The sequence below is a fragment of the Mangifera indica genome, chromosome 7, assembly GCF_011075055.1.
Source record: "Mangifera indica cultivar Alphonso chromosome 7, CATAS_Mindica_2.1, whole genome shotgun sequence".
Lineage (NCBI taxonomy): Eukaryota > Viridiplantae > Streptophyta > Magnoliopsida > Sapindales > Anacardiaceae > Mangifera > Mangifera indica.
The window spans coordinates 12,350,071-12,374,413 of record NC_058143.1 but is presented as its reverse complement, the minus strand read 5'-3'; the positions used below and the strand labels follow the sequence as shown (position 1 = coordinate 12,374,413).

Below are 24,343 nucleotides of genomic sequence, written 5' to 3'. Positions count from 1 at the left end.
GCGCGTATACAATTCAAGCAATTAGAAAATAGAAATTAGTTTAGAAATTTGGTTTTTGGATTCTACTATGAAAATTCATGAGTTAGCCATTATCAATAAGCACTGGCATCCAGCGGTAAAACGTTATTCAATCAGTAAGTTAAAATCTACTTGCATAGAATCAATGTTTACGAAAATTTAAAAGCCTTATCCAAGTATGCAACAAAGTAGCTATTCATAAGATATCTATCAAGTAAAAAGAAATTACCTCACATGGATTTTCAGCCTTCTTCTTCCTCCTCCTCTTCTTCTTCTTCTTCTTCTTCTTCTTCTTCTTTCTCCTCTTCTTCTTCCTCTTCTTCCTATATAAAGCAAACCTTGCAAGTACCACATTAGAAGCTCATACTTTCAAATATAAAATTTAAAGTATCATACATTTCACTTTTGATCATAAACAAAATGTCTTTCTTTGTACATAAATATAAATTTTAAAATAAAAACTAAATTTTACCGATGACTTGATTATAAAAACAGGCCAGTTTGACTTTATTTTAATTTAATATCTTTTATCTATTAAAAAAACGATTAATTGCTTTCAAATTACAACAATATATTTATTAATTTAATCATATGAACCATTTATCTATTAAATGACATTCATTATTTATTATACATAAAACTAATTACATCATCACTGAAGAATTAAACAAAAGATGTATCTCTTTTATAATAATTGAAAACGCACCTTTTCATTCAAGAACTCCTGCAATGTGGTATTAATGTTGCCATTCCATCGCTTTTCACCATCTAGGATCACTTCTTTAAGCTTGGGTGTCACTTGCTCTCCATATCCAAAGGTCTTCATGTTTTCACATCGATATATCTTTAACCTCTCCAATGTTGGGAATTCAATAGCATAAGGCCCTGAGCTAAAACAAGTGAGGTTTTCTAAATATCTAAGTTCTAAATTGGACAAACTAGGAAACAACAGCCTCTTTATTGAAGCTTCTTTTTCTCCTTTCTCATTTTTGATTATTTCTTGTATTGATGAACACCTCCTAACTACAAGTCTTTTGAGCTTCACCAGACATTTCACAATGGAAGGGGAGAAGAGGCTTCTTAATTGTTCGCAATCCCAGATGTCTATAGAAGTCAGGTTTTGCAAACCCGGGGAGGTTATAGCGGGGTCTAATTCCTCACCTAAAGCTTCTTTCTTCTCAAAGATTTCCTTTAATTCATCACAATTCTGCACAAATATATCTTCCAAACAAATAAGGCCTTGGAGTAGAGTTGCTGAAAATAAGTTTGTCAACTTACCACAAAATCCAATCTCTACTTTCTTCAAGTTTTGAAGGCTTATGGATTGATGGTCATGATGGTCACCATTCCATATATGTGACATCTCTGGCAAGTAATACAATTCTAGATATTCTAATGATGAGAGCAACTTCGATTCTCCTTTTGTAATCTTAATCTCTTCACAATCAAATGTGTACACCATCGACTCACAATTACGTGCTATGAAAGTACGAAGATTTTGAAATTTCTGTAACAATTGACTTGGTACAACATTTAACATCTTATCACATCTGGCCACTTCTAAAACTTTTAGTTTAGAAAATGCTTCGGCCGGAGGTTCTCCTTTACACATTTCAACCAAGTTGGGAATTTCATACAAATGCAGTTCCTCTAAATTGTGGAAAGTTGAGTTTGGTGTCAATTCCAATGTATTTAGGAGACACTTTATCTTTTCACATGAGTTGATATCAAGACTCTTCAATTCATTAAACCCTTCTTCAACTAGGTTATGACTAACACTCTCTAAATTATCAATTGTCTCAACAGATAGAAACTCAATTCTTTTGAGCAACCCTTTAACCCATTCATGCATCACCGGATTGTTGATTTGTTGGAGTATCATAGTTCTTGAGTATCTACTCATATCAAAATAACCCTGAACATCTAGATCACCACCTATTTGTAAGATAAAGTTGAACAGGTTTTGAAATGACAAAAACTTTGGCAAGAGATCAAGATTTGGAATATAAATATGCAAATTAGTCAATCGAGATAAGGCTCGTAACTCAACAAGACTGGCATTGCTTCTCAGATTTTCACTTTCAGATTTCCAATTCTGAAATACATTAATGTACAACTCTTCCAACTTTTTAAGAGACTGTATAACACCAGGAGTTATTAGTTCTAATAGCCAACAATTATTCACATCTAGCAACCTGAGATTACTTAATTGGCTAAAGGAAATGGGGATCTCTTTAATATAAGAATTGGAAAGGTTCAGGATCTCCAGTTTTGTTAGCTTCCCAATTACTGAGAGGTTGCCCAAATCGCAATTAGTAATATCTAATGTCCTAAGATTTATGAGAAATGAAAGTGAATCAGGCAAGGACGTGATGAAGCTTTTTCCCAAGTCCAAAACTTTGAGATCTTTCATTTCTTGGAAGAAATAGTCAGCGATAACCAAATTTTTATTTCCTTGAAGCAACAAAACTTGCAAGTTTGGGCATTTCAACCCACTAGGTAGTTCCCTAATAAAATTTGCCATCAACGAGATACATGTGAATTCATCAAATGTATCTCCATCTGGCCACTCTTGTAGACGAGTGCCAGCTTTCACAATGAACTTATGGTCATATTTAGAGGCTACAGTTAATGCAAAATCACGGACAATATTGTGCATTTTAACACAATTTTTACCATCATCAATTAGGAGAAAAGAATAGGTGACATCACTTACAATAGCATGTACTCTATTTCTGACACCTTCGATTGTTTCATCGGCATCTCCAAACCACTTCAAACCTATCCAATATCGAACCAAAGATTCAACTGGAATTTTGTAATCTTCTGGAAATAAGCTACAAAACAAGAAAAGTGATTTTATCTCATCATTTTCTAAGCAGTTGAAGCTTAGTTCCAGAGATGATATAACATTGCTCTCCATTCCTGGGATACTTGTAAGAATAGATGTTTTAAGTTGTCGAGCTGCATTACTCCACGCACGTTTGTTCTTGTCCTTCAAAGCTCTTGCTATTGTGACAATTGCAATTGGTAAGCCACCACATTTAGCAATCACTTCTCCTGTAATCTGGTTTATATCGTAGTTTTCAATAGTCAAGCCGACAATTTTGCTAAAAAGATCCCAAGATTCTTGTTTGGATAACGTCTCAACTGTATAATTCTTTTGACACCTCATTTGATTGCAAACAGCTATGCTTCGAGAGGTGATCAAAATTTTACAACCTCTATGATCACTCCATGGAATACCAATCTCATCAAATTCAATTCTTTTCCAAACGTCATCTAAGGTTACAAGGATCTGCTTCTTTTCCTTGATTCTGTCTCTTAGGAAACTGGCTCTTACTGATTCAGAATTAGCCCATAAGGGCATTGCTACACCTAACGTATCAGCAATGTTACCTTGAATCTTCATAATACTCGGGTTTTGAGAGACAACTGCCATCACTACTTCTTCATATATTTTTTCCTCTTTTACTTGTCGGCTGATTTCTTTCACCAGCGTGGTTTTACCCACACCCCCCATCCCACATATTCCAATTATGCTGATATTATCATCATCAATTAAAGTTTTCAGAATTTGCTTCTTAAGTGAGTTTCGAGATTCAAAAGTGCCAGAAGGAATTACCGAAGATGATGATACCACTGCAGATGGAGAAGGAAGAGAAGACACGTGCTCAAACCTTTCCACTTCTTGCAACACAAGATATGAAATTGCCAAGGCCTGCTCTTTTGCCTCCTTACTGAATCGGTAACGTTGTCCGAGATTGATGCACCACCCTTTGAGACACCTCTTGTTTGCTTTGGCTTCATCTTCAAAAAACTTTTCAGCTTCTGCAGAAATCTTGTCAACTTTTTCTATCCAGTCTTGAACATCAATGAAGACACTTTCTCCATTTCTTTTAGCAGTAGCAATTTTCATTTGCACCCTCTCTTTGCAGCCACTAAGCTCCTTTACTCGCTCTTTCAAGTCTTTAATGTTGTCATTGTAATGGAACAGATAACCAAGTTGACCGCCAGCAGCTACAGACAAATACTCTGCGATCTTGCCAGCAATTGCAGAAACAATTTCCATGGCTTTTTTTTTTTGGGGATAAGGAGAGAATTCTGTCGAGTGTTTGATAGTGAAAGAATGAATGGTTGTATTTTGAGCTTTGAAATAAAAACAAAAACAAAAAGCATAAAAAAGAGGGAATGTATAAAGCAAAGAAAAGCTAATGATAAGAAGAAGCAAGGTATGATTCCATTATCTTCCTTTGCTAAGAATGTTGCTTCATTCTTTTCGTTAATAACATGTTCAGTGTTGGAATATGTAAACTATTCAGCATCAAATGTTCTTTACCTTCAACAAGAGAAAATTATTGCATACTTTGAACTGAAAAGTATACATTTGAGCACGTCATAAAAATAATCAATGAGATAAAAAATTTCGGGATTGCACATGTAGACTGCTGCACTAAAATTTTAAAAAATGAATTCAGAGCAGAAAAACTTTCTCTGCCTTTGCTCTCAAGGCTTCATGGTTCCATCCCCTTATAATGTCTAATATTCTTGCTTTCAGAAAGACAACATCAAATATATAGAGAAGCAAATTTACGTAAACTGATATAACAGGATCAATGCAATTACATAATAACAATAACATCACCAATTTATGTTAATGTAATTTTACTCTTAGGCATAATTAAGGGTGTTCACGATCCGATTTTGCACATAAAACTATGCCAAGCATTACGCATAGTATACTAGTTTGCAATTAAAGCTTCTTGGTTTGGTTGATTTAGCACTGCTAGCCCAAGCATTACGGCATCATCAATTTTAGCTGCAATCATATGTCAAAATCATACCATTGCAATGGAGAATACTAGTTTACCTCATGACACTGCATCCTGTTTGCCTAAACTAGAAAATTGAATCACATAATGACAATTATCAATAGTACATAAATTAATATTTTTTATTTGTATATATAGTTTTATTTATAAACTTCGACTGGGTATTTATTGTCTTATTATTACAGTAAAGCTTGATAAAAATTTTAATGGAATATCATTATCAAGCACGTGATCAAAGTTTGGAAAACAAATTTGCAAGCTAGTTAATTAGTCTGGACAATTGTTGTAATTACTCTGCGACCTTGACATATTTCTGCTAGAATACCCTTCTTAATCCCCAAAAAAAAAAAAAAAAACTTTTAAGGCAGACAGATATATTGTTAATTGACAAAGAGAGGATGTGCTATTTTTGTTAGCTCATAATAGATGTTCAAATCTAATAGTCTTAGATAAATTAATTAATTAAATGAGATGGAGATTTCCCTAATATTAGAATCACGAAGACTAATGATTTTGAGCTTGTTAAGATGCCCAATTATAAATGTACCCAAGTTGCAACCACTAACATTAAGATGTTACAAGATTCGCTATCAAAGAAATTGAGTCAGGTAATGGCAAGAGTTGAGTTTCACTCAACGACTTCATCATCATTCATATGAATATTGTTGGGCAAAACCAATTTAGAATTTTGTTGCAGCAGTAAAGGCTGCAATTTTGGGCATTCTATCCTGGTACAACTCCAATATTGTTTGGCATGAATGAGATATATGTAAGATCTTCATATGCATTTTTTATCGGTCAATCTTCCGAACCAATGCCAACTTCCACCAAGAATTTTTAGTTGTACATAGAAGCTATTATAACATATATATCTCACCCAAATTTATGTTGCAAGTTGATTTCATCTAAACTCTAACAAATTCGGGATATCAGACAATGATCTCAAATCTAGAATAAAAGGAATTTCTCTTTAAATATTCAAAGTACAGAGCCACCATAACTACTTAATCATATATTTTTCTTCTTTGGCTAGTTTATGAATTTCTTTCACTAGTGTAGTCATACCAATTTGTTCTTTGCTTCCTTCTGTCAAGACTTGTTGGCTACATCTTTTAAAAGGATATTCTTTTCTTTCACAACGATCTCTTTAAGCAAGCATGAAAATGGAAACAAATTTTATGAATACAGAATCAATTAGATTCTCATGATAAGAGAAAGAAAACGCCAATAAAAGACAAGCATTACAGTATAGAGCAATTCAAGTAGAAAAGAAAGCAAATAGATTATAGATTCTATTCCATACAAAAGAAGCCTTGCCTCTCAAGGCTTCTTTTGTTCCATTATTCTTTCTTTCAAAATATAATTTAAAATATAATTTAAGATTATAGATTTCATTTCATGCAGCACTGATATAAAAATAGAAATCCAAAACAAAACAGAAAGCAGAAGACTAATTTTCTCTAATTCCAACAATAATTTAAAATCAAGTTAACTAGATGGTTGAGTACTTACACCAAATAGTGGAAAAGTTTAGGGTTTAGACTGATTTTCATAATTTTTCTTTTCTCTAGTTTCAATGGCCTTTGCTTTCAGTTAAAGCTTAATATTCTTTTCTTTTATAATCTTTGAAGTATAAATACAACTCAGGCAGATTTGTTTCTTTTTAATTCTAGAAGTACTTGATATAATTTACTGATTCCAGAAAAAATTGATACCTTACCAAATGTACTTCACAATTTTGACAACGAGTTGATTATTTTGATAATTTTTAAATATTTAAGACAGATGCGATATTATCTCTTATATTATTTATCAAATTATTATTAATAATAGAAAATTATCAAAATCCTTTGTAACCTAATAAATAATAAAAATAGATAACTGAAATAATATTTAAATGCATGAACCAAATGCCACCTTAAGGTTAAGATTTTTATCTTCAATTTGTTAATTGAATTGGACAGGTTTGAGACTCAAAATTTCAGACTGAAAAAAATGTTTCCAATTGAACAAAATTCGACAAGCTTTCGAACAAAAGAATTTACTGATTTCACAAGTCTATGCATACCTGAAAACGATGGATACGTTAGCAAATACACCTCACAATTTTGACAACTAGTTGGTGTAAAATAAATGTTAGCTGGAAATGTACAAAAGATGTATACTTAGGGTAGGTTTGGCTTTGATAATATTTTATTTAAAAAAAATTCATCATATTAGAAATCATCGCTTATAAATAATTATTTTATTTGATTAATTATAATTAAAAAATAATATTATTTTATTTAAATATTCTTATATATAATTATTGTAAAATATCTTAAGTTTGTTAATTGAATTGGACAAGTTTGAGACTCAAACTGAGAAAACATGTTTCTGATTGAAAAACATTCGATGAGCCTTTGAACAAAAGAATTGTTCAAAATATTCTTCAGGTTGGGGTGAATTGGGCCGAAAATTCCTAAAATTTCAGAATCTAAGGCCCAATATCTTTCCCATTCTCATTCCTCCCTCTGATTGTACAGATACTTCTCTGCTGCTTTCTTCTTCATCTTTGTAGGCTAGGCTTAAACAAAAAGATAACAGGGGACAAATGTCCGACATGTGAAAATAGTGATGATAGACTACCGAAATCATCCGTACATCCATAGAATTTCACCGCATTCAAAGACTTGGTCCTAGTGAAATTGAAGAAGCCACTGCAAAAAATTTCACCAAAGTACAATTATCAGTGGATGTCGTACAAGTCCTCCCTTATTTTACGACTGAAACCATCAGCCTTCATCCATGATTCAATTTTGGTCCTTGAGTTTCTCATTTTGCGGGTACTTAAGTACTCCATACGCAACCATTCCAGCAACAAACAAGACTACTGTTGGAGTGAAAGTCGGATACAGATACTTCACGAACAACCATAGCCTGCACAATGAAACAGCTGGGTTCCAATGCGAAAGCAACATAAAATCATGGTTACAATGCAACTTCAAATCATTTTCCTATGTTCCTGTTAATGGTGGAAATAGCATATAAATCACACCATTTGTCATGAATCTGTCCTAAGATCATCAGAATTTTAATATACTACACTTTCTCAAACAAAATACTGAAGTTTCACATAATGACAAATGCACCCACAAAATTAATCATTTCACTAAAATTTAGTTGTTCAATATTTTATCTTTAAAATCTATTACCTTTATATCCCTATTATTTTCTTCCTTTTTGGCTTTGTTCAAATGATTGGAAGTAATGAGGATTCAATGACAGAACAATAATAAAATGCACAAAATTATATCTTGCCTTGTATTAATATGAAAAGTCCTATTAAACCCACTTTAATAAATAAATAGACTTCATTTATATCATAATAATCTATGTATCATATACAATTAAATGTTTCATAATTCTCTTCAAGTATCTACAAATTGTGGAAAGAGAGAATAGGACTAAAAAAAAGTAAAAAAAACCAAAAATAAATCGAATTAATCATTATGTCAATCTTACCAAATTAACAATCATGAAACATATCCCACCAATTATCAATAGAAGGTAGATTCTAATGTACAAAAAATTGTAGGCACTTTGCAAAATCTGGGGATTTTCTTGCACAAAAAACTGTGCACATGCAAAACAGTATTGATACTTGTTGACCGTTGTGCAAGAGATCCAAGGTACTTGCACTAGCGTTCAAATCCATGTTTGGAAGGCCCTAGCTGTAAGTTCAGATACGCTCCAATTGATCACCACTATCGATCTGTTTACAGTGATAAGATCCTTTCATCATTCTGGAAGATAACAAACAAAAAACAATAGTAAACTTGCTCATCTTCATGTCACAGTCACTCTTACCTGCTCTGATCGAAGTTTTGATCTACTCATCTGAATTCTTAACTTCTCCATTTCATACAGATTTGCACACAGAACCTCAAGTGTTTTAGCTTTGTTCTGTTATAAAGACCAAAAAGGCAAAAGACCCATAAGCAAAGAAAAACCAAAATTGATTATGCATAAAGCACTCAACCCATGTGTCACTATACATAGCTTCCTTAATGCCGAGGGATGATGCTGTATCGCAACTATACCAGAGACTTGACTTGACATTAATAAATTGCACATAAATGGTGTAATAAATCAAGATCCATTGCCTGTAAAACTACATTCTAATTTTCTACCTTGCTATGATTCATAGATGTAGCTCAGTTCATGGTAACTTAATGAAATACCAAAAAGAAAAAAAGAGATCATTTGAATCAACAAGTCATCTTTCTAGATATTCCATAAAAGGAGAATGAAATTGAAGGAAAGCTGGCACTCAAACATAGGCCTTAATATAACATGCGACGAAGGAATGGTGATCAACAAACTGATCCAGCTGGCATATTTTAATCGATTACTCAGGAATGTAGGCAAAAAATCTTTACCATATGTTGAGATCATTTATCTTGGATGGACACAGTCATCTCCCTTGGAATATGAGTTATTGGGACAGCAGTACTGGTGGTATTTACATGCTAACCACCTGAACCACCGGATCTATAAGTATCAATCCCCAAATCTTCATTCCTCAACTGGACATCTACCTGCAAATCCTCAAAACATAGTTAATTAGTCTGGACAATTGTTGTAATTACACTGCAACCTTGACATATTTCTTCTAGAATACCCTTCATAATCCAAAAAAAACTATTAAGACAAGACAAATATACTGTTAATTTACGAAGAGAGGATGTACCGATTTCTTCTTTGCTTCCTTCTGTCAAGACTTGTTGGCTACATCTTTTAAATTGTTATTCTTTTCTTTCATAACAATCTCTTTAAGCAAGCATGAAAATGGAAACAAATTTTATGATTAAATAATCAGTTAGATTCTCATGATGAGAGAAAGAAAACGCCAATAAAAGACAAGCGTTACAGTATAAAGCAATTCAAGTAGAAAAGAAAGCAAATGGATTATTGATTCTATTCCATACTGTGCCTTGCCTCTCAAGGCTTCTTTTGTTCCATTATTCTTTTCTTTCAAAACTCTTCTCAAATAGAATCTCGTATTCTTCTATCTGAAATAATAATTTGATATGAATAATTTACACATTTCCCAAAGCCAAAGCATATGATCCATTAAACCATAAAATTCTAAATAGGATGAGGAAGACCCAGTTGCTGTGGATATTAATATATAGTGTGGCATTTCATATTATAAATGTGATGTTGCATCTTCAATGAGAGTGAGATATTAGTGAAATTTCATAAACTCTAGTAAAATTCCCACAGCACCGATATAAAAATAGAAATGAAAATAGTGGTATTAGATTTTGTAATCATATTGGAGTAAAGTGTGAAAAAAATTAGGTGGGGAGAGCAGGCACAAAAGCTTCTAAAGTCCCCCATAACAAAAGAAATAAAGATAACACAAAACCCACACAGGTTAAATTGGGTAATCAAATTCTCTGCAAAAAGAAAGACAAAAGTGTTTCCATTCATTCCCTCAAACAATTTATAAAATATAAAAAATTATTATTGAATTATATTAAAACCGGGCCCAAAATACATGTTTCTTATGCATGTTTGATTGTGTTATATTTTATTATTTTGGATCTGGTTTAAAATCAAAACACAACCCAAAGTGCAAAAGTTGTTTGAGAAATTTTATTTTCGTTAAGTAAATTCATTTTTTGTAAGTTTAAAAATGTTAATATGTGTTGAAATATTACTTCTGGTGAATTATTTGTGTGACTTGTGGTTGTTGATGACGCCTAGCACTGTGTTGAGATGATAAGGCAAGTCGGCCATCTATGGGGGGCAAATGAATCTTTGCCACATTCTACCTGTCATTGTTAAGGGAGAAAACGGATCGATTGGACCTTTTGGGGGGCAACTTTGATAGTTGTCAAATTCGGAGCATTACTTAACGCTTCCGTTAATGGTATTAACAGTTTTTGGAAACAGTTAACAGTGTTCACCGCAGTTGGTCTAAAATCCACAAATTACATGTTCAATGTAAATATAAACCCTGATTTTTTAAGCATTTTGCAGCGAAAAGGTGAGTGAGAAACCTAATGGGCAATTCAAATAGCACTGGCAAAACTATGTCAAGATCAGGCGTCGCATTGGTGGGCATTTTTAGTTTTTGATTTAGCCTTTTTGCTTTGTGCTGTGGGTTTGAATTTGTTGTTTTTTGTGTTGATTAGCTCGTCAAAAGAAGGCCGTGAAGATCTTCCCTCGCCCGACGGCCGGCCCTCTTCGCCTCATCAATCATGGGCAGACTTTTGAAGTACAATATGAAAGCTTAGGGCTGGGAGAGGCTTCACGCTTGAAGAACTTAAAGTGAGTTCTTTAGTTGATGCTAGGTTTTATTTGTGTCTCTGTCGCCTTGTTTCTTGATATATGAACTTTTTCCTTGTATTTTGATCGCCTTGTATCGTAAATATATGAGCTTGTTACTTTTGTTTCAATCGTCTTGTATCTGCACTCTATCAGATTATGGATTATGGTTGATTGGGAACCTGTTTTGGTGTTAAGAGGTGTTATTACTGTTCTGTGAGCTAGAAATTCGTCTGAGTAATTATAGGTTTTAAAGAAATCCTTTATTACTTAGCGTATGCAAAGTGATGTTGAAATGTCTGATATAAATGTTTGTTTGGTTGACATATTTATGGTGAGCACTAGCTAGTGTAGTTTGGATTTGTATGGTAGATCCTGAGATGGAATTCCGCACACAGTAGGGTAAAGGGAAATAAATTTTAAATATTAAGTTTGAAAAGTATTTTTTTTCTTTTAAAAATTTACTAGTTTAAATATTCGACTGTTAGTTTGAATGATTACCCGGTAATCTGTTTCTGGATCTTGTTGTACATTCTTCACATACCACATGCATCTTTGTTTTGAGTTGTATGAACTGTTTTCTACCCATTTGGAGTGCCAAAACTAACTGTTGAATAAATGGAATTGCGAAACTCGAATAATCTAAGTGAAAAGTGTGCTTAAATTTGAAGGTAATAGTCTTAGAGGTATTTTGTTTCTTCGTGAGTACTAGAGATGAAGTAGTAATTCATTCTGATTCAGATTTTGCAAATAGTTTAGTTACATTTTGTCTCGTTACTATTTCCCTATTGAAGAATTGAATTCAAAAATATGCTTTGTCCCATTACAAGTATCACTATTTTAAAATTTTATTACAATGGTTACATTACTGAAATCTGATGTCCTTACTGCTGATATGTGGTAATCCCAATTTTAGGTTATTCATTTTAGTTACTATAATTTTAAGTTCAACTAGTATTGGATTAATGTTGCCATCATGGATGTAGTGAAGCTGAGTATGTTCACTTTACGTGTGCTGTATATTGTCACTTTCACTTTTTTTTTTTTTTTTTTTTTTTTTTTTTTTTTGTGTTTTCAGTTATTGGTCTTCCTATATCACTCAATGTTGAAATTGTTTCTATATCTAGACATTAACATTTTATCTGTCTCAATTAGGCTGCGGGTATTCCCAAGAAGCTTTTTCCAACCATCGGTATATCAGTTGATCATCATTGTAAGAACTGATCCCTGGAGAGAATCCAAGCCAATGTTTAGAGGCTGAAGACATACAAGGCCAATTGGTGGTGCTTGCAAGGTCAAGGTAATTGGAAAAGACAAGTTTGTCAATATCATTTTATTGTTACCAAATCTTATGCTCAAATTATTACGATCTCTTTTTGGATGTAGGCTGGTGATTCTGCTCCAGAGGAACTGGCAACAGCAACTCAAGTACAAGGACCGTACATGCCTATCACCCCTGAGAAGCCTACGGTGGAGCTTGTTAAAGTTAGTCAAGAGATGAGGTCTTTCAAGGCATACAACAAACTGCGTGTGGAGAGGATGAACACCTGCCATGCTGGTGCAAGGCTGAAAAAGGCTGCAGAGGTTGAAATGGAAGAGAAGTAAATCGAGGCCTGAAAATAGGCAGCAACATTTTGCCATGATTTTTTTGATATATGGTGTTATCTGTTTGGAACTAAAAAAATAAATAAAAATCCAACCAAAACATATAATTCCAAAACTCCTTCCTCCAATTCCCACTTCCACCTGCGACGATTAGTCATTTTTCCTCTACATTGACATTCATTGAGATCTCAATTCCTTGCCATGCTGTCTATTGTCTCATCAATAGGACTTCTTAGCTTGTCTTTGTGAGATTATCCCTTTTTAACCATCGTCACCCTTTTCATTTTCCACCAACTCAGCGTTACTGTCCCAGTCTCACCCTTCTCAAACTGATAGTGTTGCTGATGTATGTGTTGCCAAAATGAGGCCATCAATATGGAGCTTCCTGTGTGTTTTACGATACGCCTGTAAAGAATGTTATTTCTTGGTAATATTACTGAAAAAGAAGCAAGAGTTGGGTGGTGTAGAGCAATATAACATTGGCAGTCCATAATGAAATTCCCAACCCTGTCATGCATGCAGAATATGGTTGCCCCAAAAGTGTTATTGAGATATCCCTTGGGGATGGATGAAATATCTTCTAATAAATTATATACAGAAAAGTTTCACGTAATAACAAATGCACCCACAAAATTAATCATTGTGCTAAGGTTTAACTGTTCACAATTTCATATTTAGAATATATTACCTTTGTTTCCCGATGATTTTCTTCCATTTTAGCCTTGTACAAATTATTGGAAGTAACCAGGACGCAATGGCACAACAATGATAATGGGAACATTGTGAGTCACACCTCTAAAAAAAACTAGAAACAATTTTTTTTTTTTAACAAACTAAAAAAAACTTCTTCTTCCTCTGCAAAGCATTAACAAACTTTGGTTATTGATAAACATGTAAAAATGATTCATACCATTTTTACCATAAATTTTGGTTCATTTGCCAATCAAAAGACAATCATCATTATTATACATCTTATTTAGACCTAATTTCAGATTCTTATAGTTTGTCAAATAATCAAAATTTTCTTTTGTATTAGTGTATATACAATCGTATGGATAATCAAGTGTTATATATATAAAAAATTCAAAAGATCTAAGAATTTCTCTAATAGAAAATGAAAAAACAATTAGAAGAATTAGAGAGAAAGCAGAGCTTACCCTGCATACAATTTCTCTAATAGAAAATGAAATCCAAGGTACTTGCACTAGCGTTCGAACCCATGTTTGGAAGGCCCAAGTTGTAAGTTCGGATATGCTCCAATCGATCACCACTACTCATCTGAATTCTTAACCTTTCCATTTCATACAGCTTTGCACACAGAACCTTAAATGCTTTAGTTTTGTTCTGTTATAACGACCAAAAAGACAAAAGACCCATAAGCAAAGAAAAACCAAAATTAATGTACATAAAACACTCAGCCCATGTATCACTGTACATAGCTTACTTAACACTGAGGGATGATACTGTATCGCAACTATAGCAGAGACTTGACTTGACATTAATAAATTGCACATAAATGGTGTAATAAGTCATATTTCCATTGCCTGTAAAACTACATTCTCATTTTCTCCCTTGTTATGATTCATAGATGTAGCTCGTTTCATGGTAACTTATGAATTATGAGAAAGGAAAAAGGAGGTTATCTGACAGGTTTATATCATTAGGGACTTGGAATTTCAATATTTACAATCAACAAGTCATCTTTCTATATATTCCATAAAAGGGCAGTGAAATTGAAGGAAAGCTGGGACTCAAACATAGGCCTTAATATAACATGTTACAAAGGAATGGTGATCAATAAACTGATCCAGCTGGCATATTTTAATCGATTACTCAGGGGTGTAGGTAAAAAATCTTTACCATATGTTGAGATCGTTCATCTTGGATGGACACAGTCATCCCCGTTGGAATATGATTTATTTGGACAGCAGTATTGGTGGTATTTGCATGCTGACCACCTGAACCACCGGATCAATAAGTATCAATTCCCAAATCTTCATTCCTCAACTGGAAATCTACCTGCAAATCCTCAAAACATAGAAATCAATGAGATTGAGCATCATAAAACGTTATAATACTTCTGATGGAAATCTAATAAGAAAGGTTTATGAACAAAGGGCCAAAAATGCAAATGGAGGCAGAGTGCAGGAGGGCAGTTTGGAAAATCCAGAAGATATTGAAGCTACTAATTTTGGGCAACCAGAAGATATGCAAGGCAGCAGATAGATCCCAGCATATAAGAGGAAACAAAGAAGATAATGGGCAGAAAAATATATTATTATTGATTAGGGGAATATTGTCATTAATATAGGACATATTGACATTGATTTTGTTTTCTAAAATAACTCTATGTTTTGATTTAAATCCCTCCCGGAGGGACTCTAGACTATCATGGTTATTATAATGAATTATAATTGGTGTTACTAATAGTATCTGCTATTTCTTTGCTGTTGAGTTGCTTGAGCTGTTTTCTCCAATTTTTAGCTGTCGTATTGCATTCAGATTGTGGAAATATTGCTTGAGTGATTGAGGTGAGTTGGAGGGGAAGGAAAGCCTCACCTGGAACCATCTGGAGGAGCTATTCAGTAGCTGGAACAGTCAGTTTGGTGGTCTGCTTGCTGTCAATTCATGGGTACGTATCAACTTCCGATACTGCAATGGTGACAGTTGTAAAGAAAATGACCATAAAATTGTGGCACCATAACAAAAATTATCATTCAATCAACTTCAGTTCGTTCAGCATCTCAACAGCCTGAGGAAGGATAGGAACAGAGACAGCACTGGTATGACCTCGTCCAGACTTCTCTGTCACAAGAACACACTGCAAAATGATAACTGTTTGTAATTTCAGCTACAGGACCATACATTGCAAGTCAAAGGGCTTATAGTTGAAACCTTAACTCCATGAATTCCACTCTCAAATTTAAGTTTCCCATAGACACCAGCTCCTGAGATTGCTGCACTAGCTTCCTGGTTAAGAAAAGGGCAAACCAGAGATTTATAAAACAGTTACAAGGTAATTCCATCTCCTAAACAATTAAAAAAAAAATTAATTATAGTTTGTAACCTATCATACAGCTGAACAATTCACATCTGATAAAAATGGGCTCATGAAAATTCAAAGGATGGAAGACACACAATTAAATAATTATTATATTTAATTGATCATAACAAAAAAATAATATTATTTTATTTAAATATTTTTATGTATAATTATTATAAAATATTTTTTATATTATTTATTATATTAATTAAAAATGAGAATACCTTTTAATATTTACTATGGTATTATTATTTATATTGGTTTTATCAAATAATTATTGATAATAAAAAATTATTCAAAAATTTTATTATCAAACCTGATGAAACAAACAGCACAGTTAAAATTTTTCTCTTAAGTTTGTCAATTGAATTTGACAGGCTTGAGACTCAAAAGTTCAAAGTGAAAAAACATGTTTCTGCTTGAAAAAATTCGATGAGCTTTTGAACGAAAGAATTGTTCAAAATATTTTTCAGGTTGGGGTGGTGAATGGGCCCGAAAATTCCTAAAATTTCAGAATCTAAGGCCCAAATATAAGACCCAATATCTTTCTCATTCTCATTCCTCCCTCTGATGGTACAGATACTTCTCCGCTCCTTTCTCCTTCATCTTCGTAGGCTTAAACAAAAAGATAACAGGAGACAAATGTCTGATGTGAAAATATTCATGGTAGACTACCGAAATTATCCTTCTATATATAATGGCTGCTCTCCCCCATTTTTTCCTATTCAACCCCCTCTTCGTCCTATATGTAATATTGTTTTCTGACTTTTTTCGATGATTTCGGCTCAAAATTTTCGTTTTCTTTTAGTATCTCAGTCATCATCATCTTCAAAATGGCGTCACAAGTCAGTAATGGTATCATTTTGTCTTCGTTTTTGGGTTTGTTTCGGTTTGGTTAGAAGATGCATTTTCTGGCTTGATATTCGTGTTTTTTAATTTGAAATTGCTCTTAGTTGAGAGAACATGCTTATTTATTAGTTTAAGTCGTGATTAAGCGTCCTAACCGGTTTTTATCATCGAAAACTGCAGAAGTTGATATTAATTTTGCAGCGAAAAGGTAAGTGAGAAACCTAATGGACACTTCAAAGGGCACTGGCAAAACTATGTTAAGACTTAGTTTAACCAACTCGCGAGAAAGACCATTCGTCGCATTGGTGGGCATTTTTAATTTTGGATTTAGTCTTTTTAATTGTTTTTTTTTTAATTGCTTTGTTCTGTGGGTTTGAATTTGTCTTTTTTTTGTGTTGATTAGCTCGTCAAAAGAGGGCCGTGAAGATCTTGCCTCGTCCGACGGCGGGCCCTCTTCGCCCCATCGTTCATGGGCAGACTTTGAAGTACAATATGAAGCTCAGGGCTGGGAGAGGCTTCACGCTTGAAGAGCTTAAAGTGAGTTCTCTAGTTGATGCTAGGTTTGTATTTGTCTCTATCGCCTCGAGTCTTGATATTCTTACATTTTTACTTGTATTTTGACTGCCTTGTAGCGTAAATATATTTGCTTGTTACTTGTGTTTCAATTTCCTTGTAGCTGCGCTTGATCAGATTATGGATTATGGATTATGGTTGATCTGGAATCTGTTTCGGTGTTAAGAGGTGTTAGTGTTTTTCTATGATCTAGAGATTCGAACGAGTGATTATAGGTTTTAAAGAAATCCTTTCATTGTTTAGTGTATACAAAGTGACTTTGAATTGTCCAATATAAATGTTTGTTTCATTGACATGTTTATGGCGACTTCTAGCTAGTTTAGTTTGGATTTGTATGGTAGATCTTGAGAATGAATTCTGCAAGGGAAAAAAATTTTAAATATTAAGTTTGAAAAGTGTTTTATCCTTTTAAACATTTATTAGTAATAAATATTATGAAGTCATTTAGCGTTTCTAGTTTGAATGATTACCCTGTAACTTGTATCTGGATCTTGTTGTGCATTCTTCACAAACTATGGCCTTCTTTTTCTGTGAGGTCTATGAACTGTTTACTACCCATTTGCAGTGCCAAAACTAACTGTTGAATAAATTGAATTGAATAGGATTGAGAAACTTGACTAATCTAAATGAAAAGTGTGCTTAGATTTGAAGGTAATAATCTAACAAGTATTTTGTTAATTCGCAAGTACTGAAGAACTGAATTTAAAAATTTGCTTTGTCCCTTTACAAGTACCAGTGTACCACTATGTAAAAAGTGTTATTTTTAATGATTATGTCACTGAAATCCATTGTCCTTACTGCTGATTTGTGGTAATCTCCATATTAGGTTTTTCATTCTAGTTCCTATAATTCTAAGGGCAACTATTAGTGGATTTAATGCTGCCATCATATAGGTAGTGAAGTTGAGAGTATGTTCAGATTAGTGTGCTGTAAAATTGTCACTTTCACAAGATTTTTTTATGTGTTCTCAATTTTTGGTCTTCCTATATTGCTTGATGTTGAAACCATTTCTATATCTAGATGTTAACATTTTGTTTGCCTCAATTAGGCTGCAGGTATTCCCAAGAAGCTTGCTCCAACCATTGGTATATCAGTTGATCATCGTTGTAAGAACCAATCTCTGGAGAACCTCCAAGCCAACGTTCAGAAGCTGAAGACTTACAATACCAAATTGGTTGTCTTCCCAAGACGTGCCCGCAAGGTCAAGGTAATTGGAAAAGACAAAAGTTTGTCAATATCATTTTATTGTTACCATATCTTATGCTAACATTATTATGATCTTGTTTTGGATGTGGGCTGGTGATTCTGCTCCAGAGGAACTGGCAACAGCAACCCAAGTACAAGGACCCTACATGCCTATCACCCTTGAGAAGACTACAGTGGAACTTGTTAAAGTTAGTCAGGTGATGAAGTTCTTCAAGGCATGCAACAAGGTGCGTGTGGAGAGGATGAACAGCAGCCATGTTGGTGCAAGGCTGAAAAAGGCTGCAGAGGCTGAAAAGGAAGAGAAGAAGTAAAACGAGGCAGCAACATTTTGGAGTTTTAACATATTTCTGCTTTTCGCTCTTAGATTTCGTTTTTTATTCTTTTTGTTATAGTTATCTGAAGGTAGTGGTACTCTTAGTATTGATGACATGGGTGCAGTTTGAGGCTTAAGATTTCTTGGTCATCATTTGTGTGAACCTTTGCCTGCCTTGTTTTTTGAGAATTTTATTTTTGGAGGTAAAGTTCCATAAATAAAAGACTAGAACAATTAAAAAAGAAAAATATTATGCATGAATTACAAAGAATGAACATAAAACCATGTGCAGTTGGCAATGAACAAGCAAATCAAATTATTACAAATTCTTGTATTGACATCTCAATCTCTATCACACCAACCCTCTCTCTATCGTCTCCCTGCCTATAGTGGACTCCCGTAAATCCCTCAAGTTACTTTTAATAGTTTCCACACTAGCCTCCAACCCTTCCATCGTCTGATTCATTTCTTCCATTCGAGTGCCCATAATCACCACCTGTTCTTTCACTGCTGCTATCTCCAGCTCTACCCCCTCCATCCTGCTTTATATCCTAGTCATGCTCTGATACCAATTGATGAATAACTGGGCAAAGCTTCACAACCAATACCACTCTAGACAATATCTCACTCAAGACTCAATCACCAATCTGATGCAACTGCAGAGGCTAATAAATTCCAGCCAAAACAGAACATGCATTTGTAAATAGAGCTGAAAAACATGTATTGTATTGATTGAATCATCAACTTAATTACAACATTCTTTCATCAATACAATGACTATTTCCCAGCTGGTACAATTGATAATCACAGAAATATAGAACAGGAACAGGTTCCCACAACAGCACAAGCTCAATTACAGTAAAACTAGGTTCCAAAAAATTCACAAAACACACAGTAAACCAAATGTCTTCCTTGCTCAGCTTCCGAGAGGCTGGCACTCTCCCACCCACATTCCTGAAATTTCTCCTTCTTCCTCTGCACTTCCAACTACTCCTTTTTCTTCCTTTCCTAAACTAATCTCTTCTTCTTTTCCTCGAATGATATGCCACCTATCCCTTTCTCCCGTTGTTGATTTGTTAGTAGAGTTAAGACCCTCCTATCTTCCTATTTGCTGCCAACTGCCCTCCCCTCTTTATTTTGTCTTTTCCTAAGAGAGACATAAACATTAGTCCTAATAGCTTACCCTGCATACAATTCAAGCAAAGAAATAGAAATTAGTTTAGAAGTTTGTTTTTTGGATTCTACTATGAAATTTCACAACACTGAGTATGTTCTAATTACAATTATCTTCCATATGATCCACAATTATAAAAAACTTGGGGATTTGCTTGCACAGAAAACTGTACACATGCAAAACAATATAGGTACCTATTGACTGTTGTGCAAGAAATCCAAGGTACTTGCACTAGCGTTCGAACCAATGTTTGGAAGGCTCAAGTTGTAAGTTCGGATATGCTCCAATTGATCACCACTACCAATCTATTTACAGTGATAAGATCCCTTCATTATTCTAGAAAATAACAGACAAAAAACAATAGTAAACTTATTCATCTTCATGTCACAATCACTCTTACCTGCTCTGATCGAAGTTTTGATCTACTCATCTGAATTCTTAACCTTTTCATTTCATACAACTTTGCACGCAGAACCTTTAGTGCTTTAGCTTTGCTCTATTATAACGACCTAAAAGGCAAAAGACCCATAAGCAAAGAAAAACCAAAATTGATGATACATAAAGCACTGAGCCCACAAATTACCATATATAGCTTACTTAATACTGAGGGATAATGATACAGTACCGCAGCTATACTAAGAGACTTGACATTAATAAATTGCTCATAAATGTTGTAATAAATCAAGATCCATTGCCTATAAAACTACATTCTCATTTTCTTCCTTGTTATGATTCATAAATGTAGCTCTGTTTATGGTAACTTAATAAAATACGAAAAAGGAAAAAGGAGGTCATTTGAATCAACAAGTCATCTTCCTAGATATTCCATAAAAGGGCAATGAAATTGAAGGAAAGCTGGCACTCAAACATAGGCCTTAATATAACATGTTACGAAGGAATGGTGATCAACAAACTGATCCAGCTGGCATATTTTAATCGGTTACTCAGGAATGTAGATAAAAAATCTATACCATATGTTGAGATCGTTCCTCTTGGATGGACACAGCTACCCCCGTTGGAATATGAGTTATTTGGACAGCAGTATTGGTGGTATTTACATGCTGACCACCTGAACCACCGGATCTATAAGTATCAATCCCCAAATCTTCATTCCTCAACTGGGCATCTGCCTGCAAATCCTCAAAACATAGAAATCAATGAGATTGAGTGTCATAAAACATCATAATACTTCTGATGGAAATCTAATAGCAAAGGTTTATGCACGCAGGGCCAAAAATGCAAATGGAGGCAGAGAGCAGGAGGGCAGTTTGGAAAATCCAGAAGATATTGAAGCTACTAATTTTGGGCACCTAGAAGATATGCAAGGCAGTAGATAGATCCCAGCATATAAGAGGAAACAAAGAAGATAATGGGCAGAAAAATATATTATTATTGATTTGGGGAATGTTGTCATTAATATAGGAAACATTGAGATTGATTTTGTTTTCTAAAATAACTCTATTTTTTGATTTAATCCTTCCCGGAGGGAGGCTAGACTATCATGGTTATTATAATGAATTATAATTGGTGTCACTAATAGTATCTGCTATTTCTTTGCTGTTGAGTTGCTTGAGCTGTTTTCTCCAATTTTTAGTTGTCGTATTGCATTCAGATTGTTGAAATTTTGCTTGAGTGATGAGTTGGAGGGGAAGGAAAGCTTGACCTGGAACCATCTGGAGGAGCTATTCAGTAGCTGGAATTGGTGGTCTGCTTGCTGTCAATTCATGGGTACGTATCAACTTCCAATACTGCAATGGTGACAGTTGTAAAGAAAAATGACCATAAAATTGTGGCACCATAACAAAAATTATCGTTCAATCAACTTCAATTCGTTTAGCACCTCATCAGCCTGAGGAAGGATAGGAACAGAGACAGCACTGGTATGACCTCGTCCAGACTTCTCTGTCACAAGAAAACACTGCAAAATGATAACTGTTTGTAATTTCTGCTACAATACCATTCATTGCAAGTCAAAGGGCTTATAGTTGAAGCCTTAACTCCATGAATTCCACTCTCAAATTTAAGTTTCCCATAGACACCAGCTCCTGAGATTGCTGCACTAGCTTCCTGGTTAAGAAAAGGGCAAACCAGAGATTTATAAAACAGTTACAAGGTAATTCCATCTCCTAAACAATTAAAAAAAAAAAAAATTAATTATAGGTTGTAACCTATTATACGACTGAACAATTCACATCTGATAGAAATGGGCTCATGAAAATTCAAAGGATGGAAGACAAACTTTTTATCCTCTCAGATCAGACTCTGTTAAGCCTACAACATCAAATTTCCAGCCTTTCTTTTGAGAGTATCTCTCACACCTGAGTATTTCAAACAAGGTTGCGATTCTTGAAAAGGTCCTTGATATGCAAGAATTATGACTGAAGATGCTAATCAGGTCAGGTTAGAGAAACTTACACTTTAAATATGTCCATTGCAAACAAAGAGACCTCTTCCCCTCCGATTCCTGTTTAAAACTTTGTCAAAAGAAAAAGAAGAGGAAAAACATAAAGAGAGGAAGAGAGAGAAAAACACTGAAAACAAGGGCCACAGATTGACACCAAAATGCAATGGAATTTGCATAAAGCTGCCCGTCTAGATGGTCAACACTTACCAGCTCTCACCAAAATGCAACAATATGACTGAATTTCAGTATTTTAATTAACATTTTTCAACAGCATACTTTCTGTCCAATCCATGCGATTTATATTCTATATTGAGGCCCATTCCGACAAAAAAAAGTAAATGACCAAAACAGCCATAAGACTATTAGTTGACAATAAATTAAGGCGGGAAAATTTTCCACTAAACCATTTAGTCTAAAAAGTATCCTACTTGTACTATGTGAAACATGGTAATGGCTCCATGATTCAATAAAATGTGTGTAGAGCAGAAAAATGTATGTATGTATGCATGTATGTATGTATTGAAACATGCCAACTGCTAATATAATAGTATATCTTTGTCTTACATACGCATGAAAAGACTTAGACTAAATGTGTGTTAAATTTCAAAATCCTGCAAGAACAATGAGTTTTACATAGAAGCTGGGATTCTAGAGTCTATAAATGTGGAAATAAGCTGCTTAATTATTTCATAGTTTCCCAAATAAAAGGAAAAAAAGGAAAACCACTAAACACATACAAATGATAACTGAAGAAAGTGAGAGTCACATTCTTTGGTTTAGTGTCTTTAGTCTGAGGTCCAAATATGACTATTGTACTAAAGTTTTGGATTCTATAGTTTTACATTATAGTAGCATCAGGAATAGTAGTTGGCTTTCTATGTCACAATCTACCCACCTCTGGAAAAACTTGCATAATACCATATTATATCCTAGATGATAACATGTTATCTCATTTCTTAAAACTCCTGCAATGACTCTTCAAAACCACACAGCATGTGTATTATGAACATGATGTAGATCTATTTGCAAGTAAAATACTAAATAATATTTAAAAAATTTTAGATTAATATAGCACATAATACCAGAACTATAGGCAAAAATCTCAGAGTGTACCCCTGCTTAGCAAGTGCTTGAAGGAGCAGACCATTGCCATTCCCAGCATCAAGTATACTCCAGCTAGATAAGTACTTGGCAAAATATTACCACTGCAGTTGAAGACATAGACAGCAAGGCACCAACAAATACCCCTTCTGAAGCCTTACCACAACACAACTGCGAAAGGCAAGTAGATGTATCCACCAAAAACTCAAAGCATAACATCAATGAACATACCAGTAGCAAACATAATAAAAAGAGATGTGCATGCAACATCATAAATCAATAAACATACTAACGTGAAAATCAAATCAGTGGGTCTAGGCTTCTTTGAAGAAACCACATCTAAACACTGAGAATCAAATGATAGTTTGTCAATCAATGGTTCATCACCAGTAACGTTTCCCTCCCAAATTTTATTCCACCTGCACAAACACAACAACAACTTAGTTTATCAAAAATAATAATAACAATAACAATTAAGAATAATATGCATCAAAATTTACAAAACGAAAAAAAAAAATTCCACAAAATAAGGATGCATGAACACAAGCAACTCCCTGCATTCTCCATCATCAAAACCAAAGATTCACGAATCATCATTTTAGATTTTGCTCCCTATTTACATACATTCATCAAATCATAGGCATTAGTAATTTTAGTCACAACAAATAATCAATGCTACATACACCATAACTGAACCACTCAAAGCTCATAGACATGCCATATTTCTCTTCAATCGGTTGATCTCTTCTCATCGCCAATAACCAGCAGAGTTTGTCATTGATCTTGCAAATGGGCACATAAATGACAAAACATTTCCATCAAAAATACAGGCCAAGTTGCCACGTGGAACTGGAAACCAGAGCTGTCAAAATGGAGAGCCCTCTCCTTTTGATGTTCATGAGGTCAG

General features: G+C 34.1%; 1 protein-coding gene, 1 long non-coding RNA gene and 3 pseudogenes across 2 annotated transcripts in view; 3 read left to right on the top strand and 2 right to left on the bottom strand.

Moving 5' to 3' along the window:
- The window catches only part of LOC123220038 (60S ribosomal protein L13-1), a 67,748-nt gene extending 48,716 nt beyond the window's left edge, over window positions 1–19,032 (top strand). Inside the window, exon 5 of the mRNA XM_044642036.1 lies at window positions 18,534–19,032. Within this exon, the coding sequence (XP_044497971.1) occupies window positions 18,534–18,755 (222 nt within the window). The 3' untranslated portion in view covers window positions 18,756–19,032. The remainder of the gene's footprint in view (window positions 1–18,533) is intronic.
- Window positions 7,454–9,430, bottom strand: LOC123220044. The gene is made up of 3 exons (XR_006502975.1): window positions 9,272–9,430; window positions 8,355–8,795; window positions 7,454–7,769 (listed from the first exon to the last, which is right to left on the bottom strand). It is a non-coding gene; the product is annotated as an uncharacterized LOC123220044 (long non-coding RNA).
- Window positions 10,836–13,245, top strand: LOC123220774 (annotated as a pseudogene).
- Window positions 16,650–18,505, top strand: LOC123220773 (annotated as a pseudogene).
- An 810-nt stretch (window positions 19,033–19,842) lies between the features above and the next one.
- LOC123221486 lies at window positions 19,843–24,188 on the bottom strand (annotated as a pseudogene).
- Window positions 24,189–24,343: the final 155 nt, after the last annotated feature.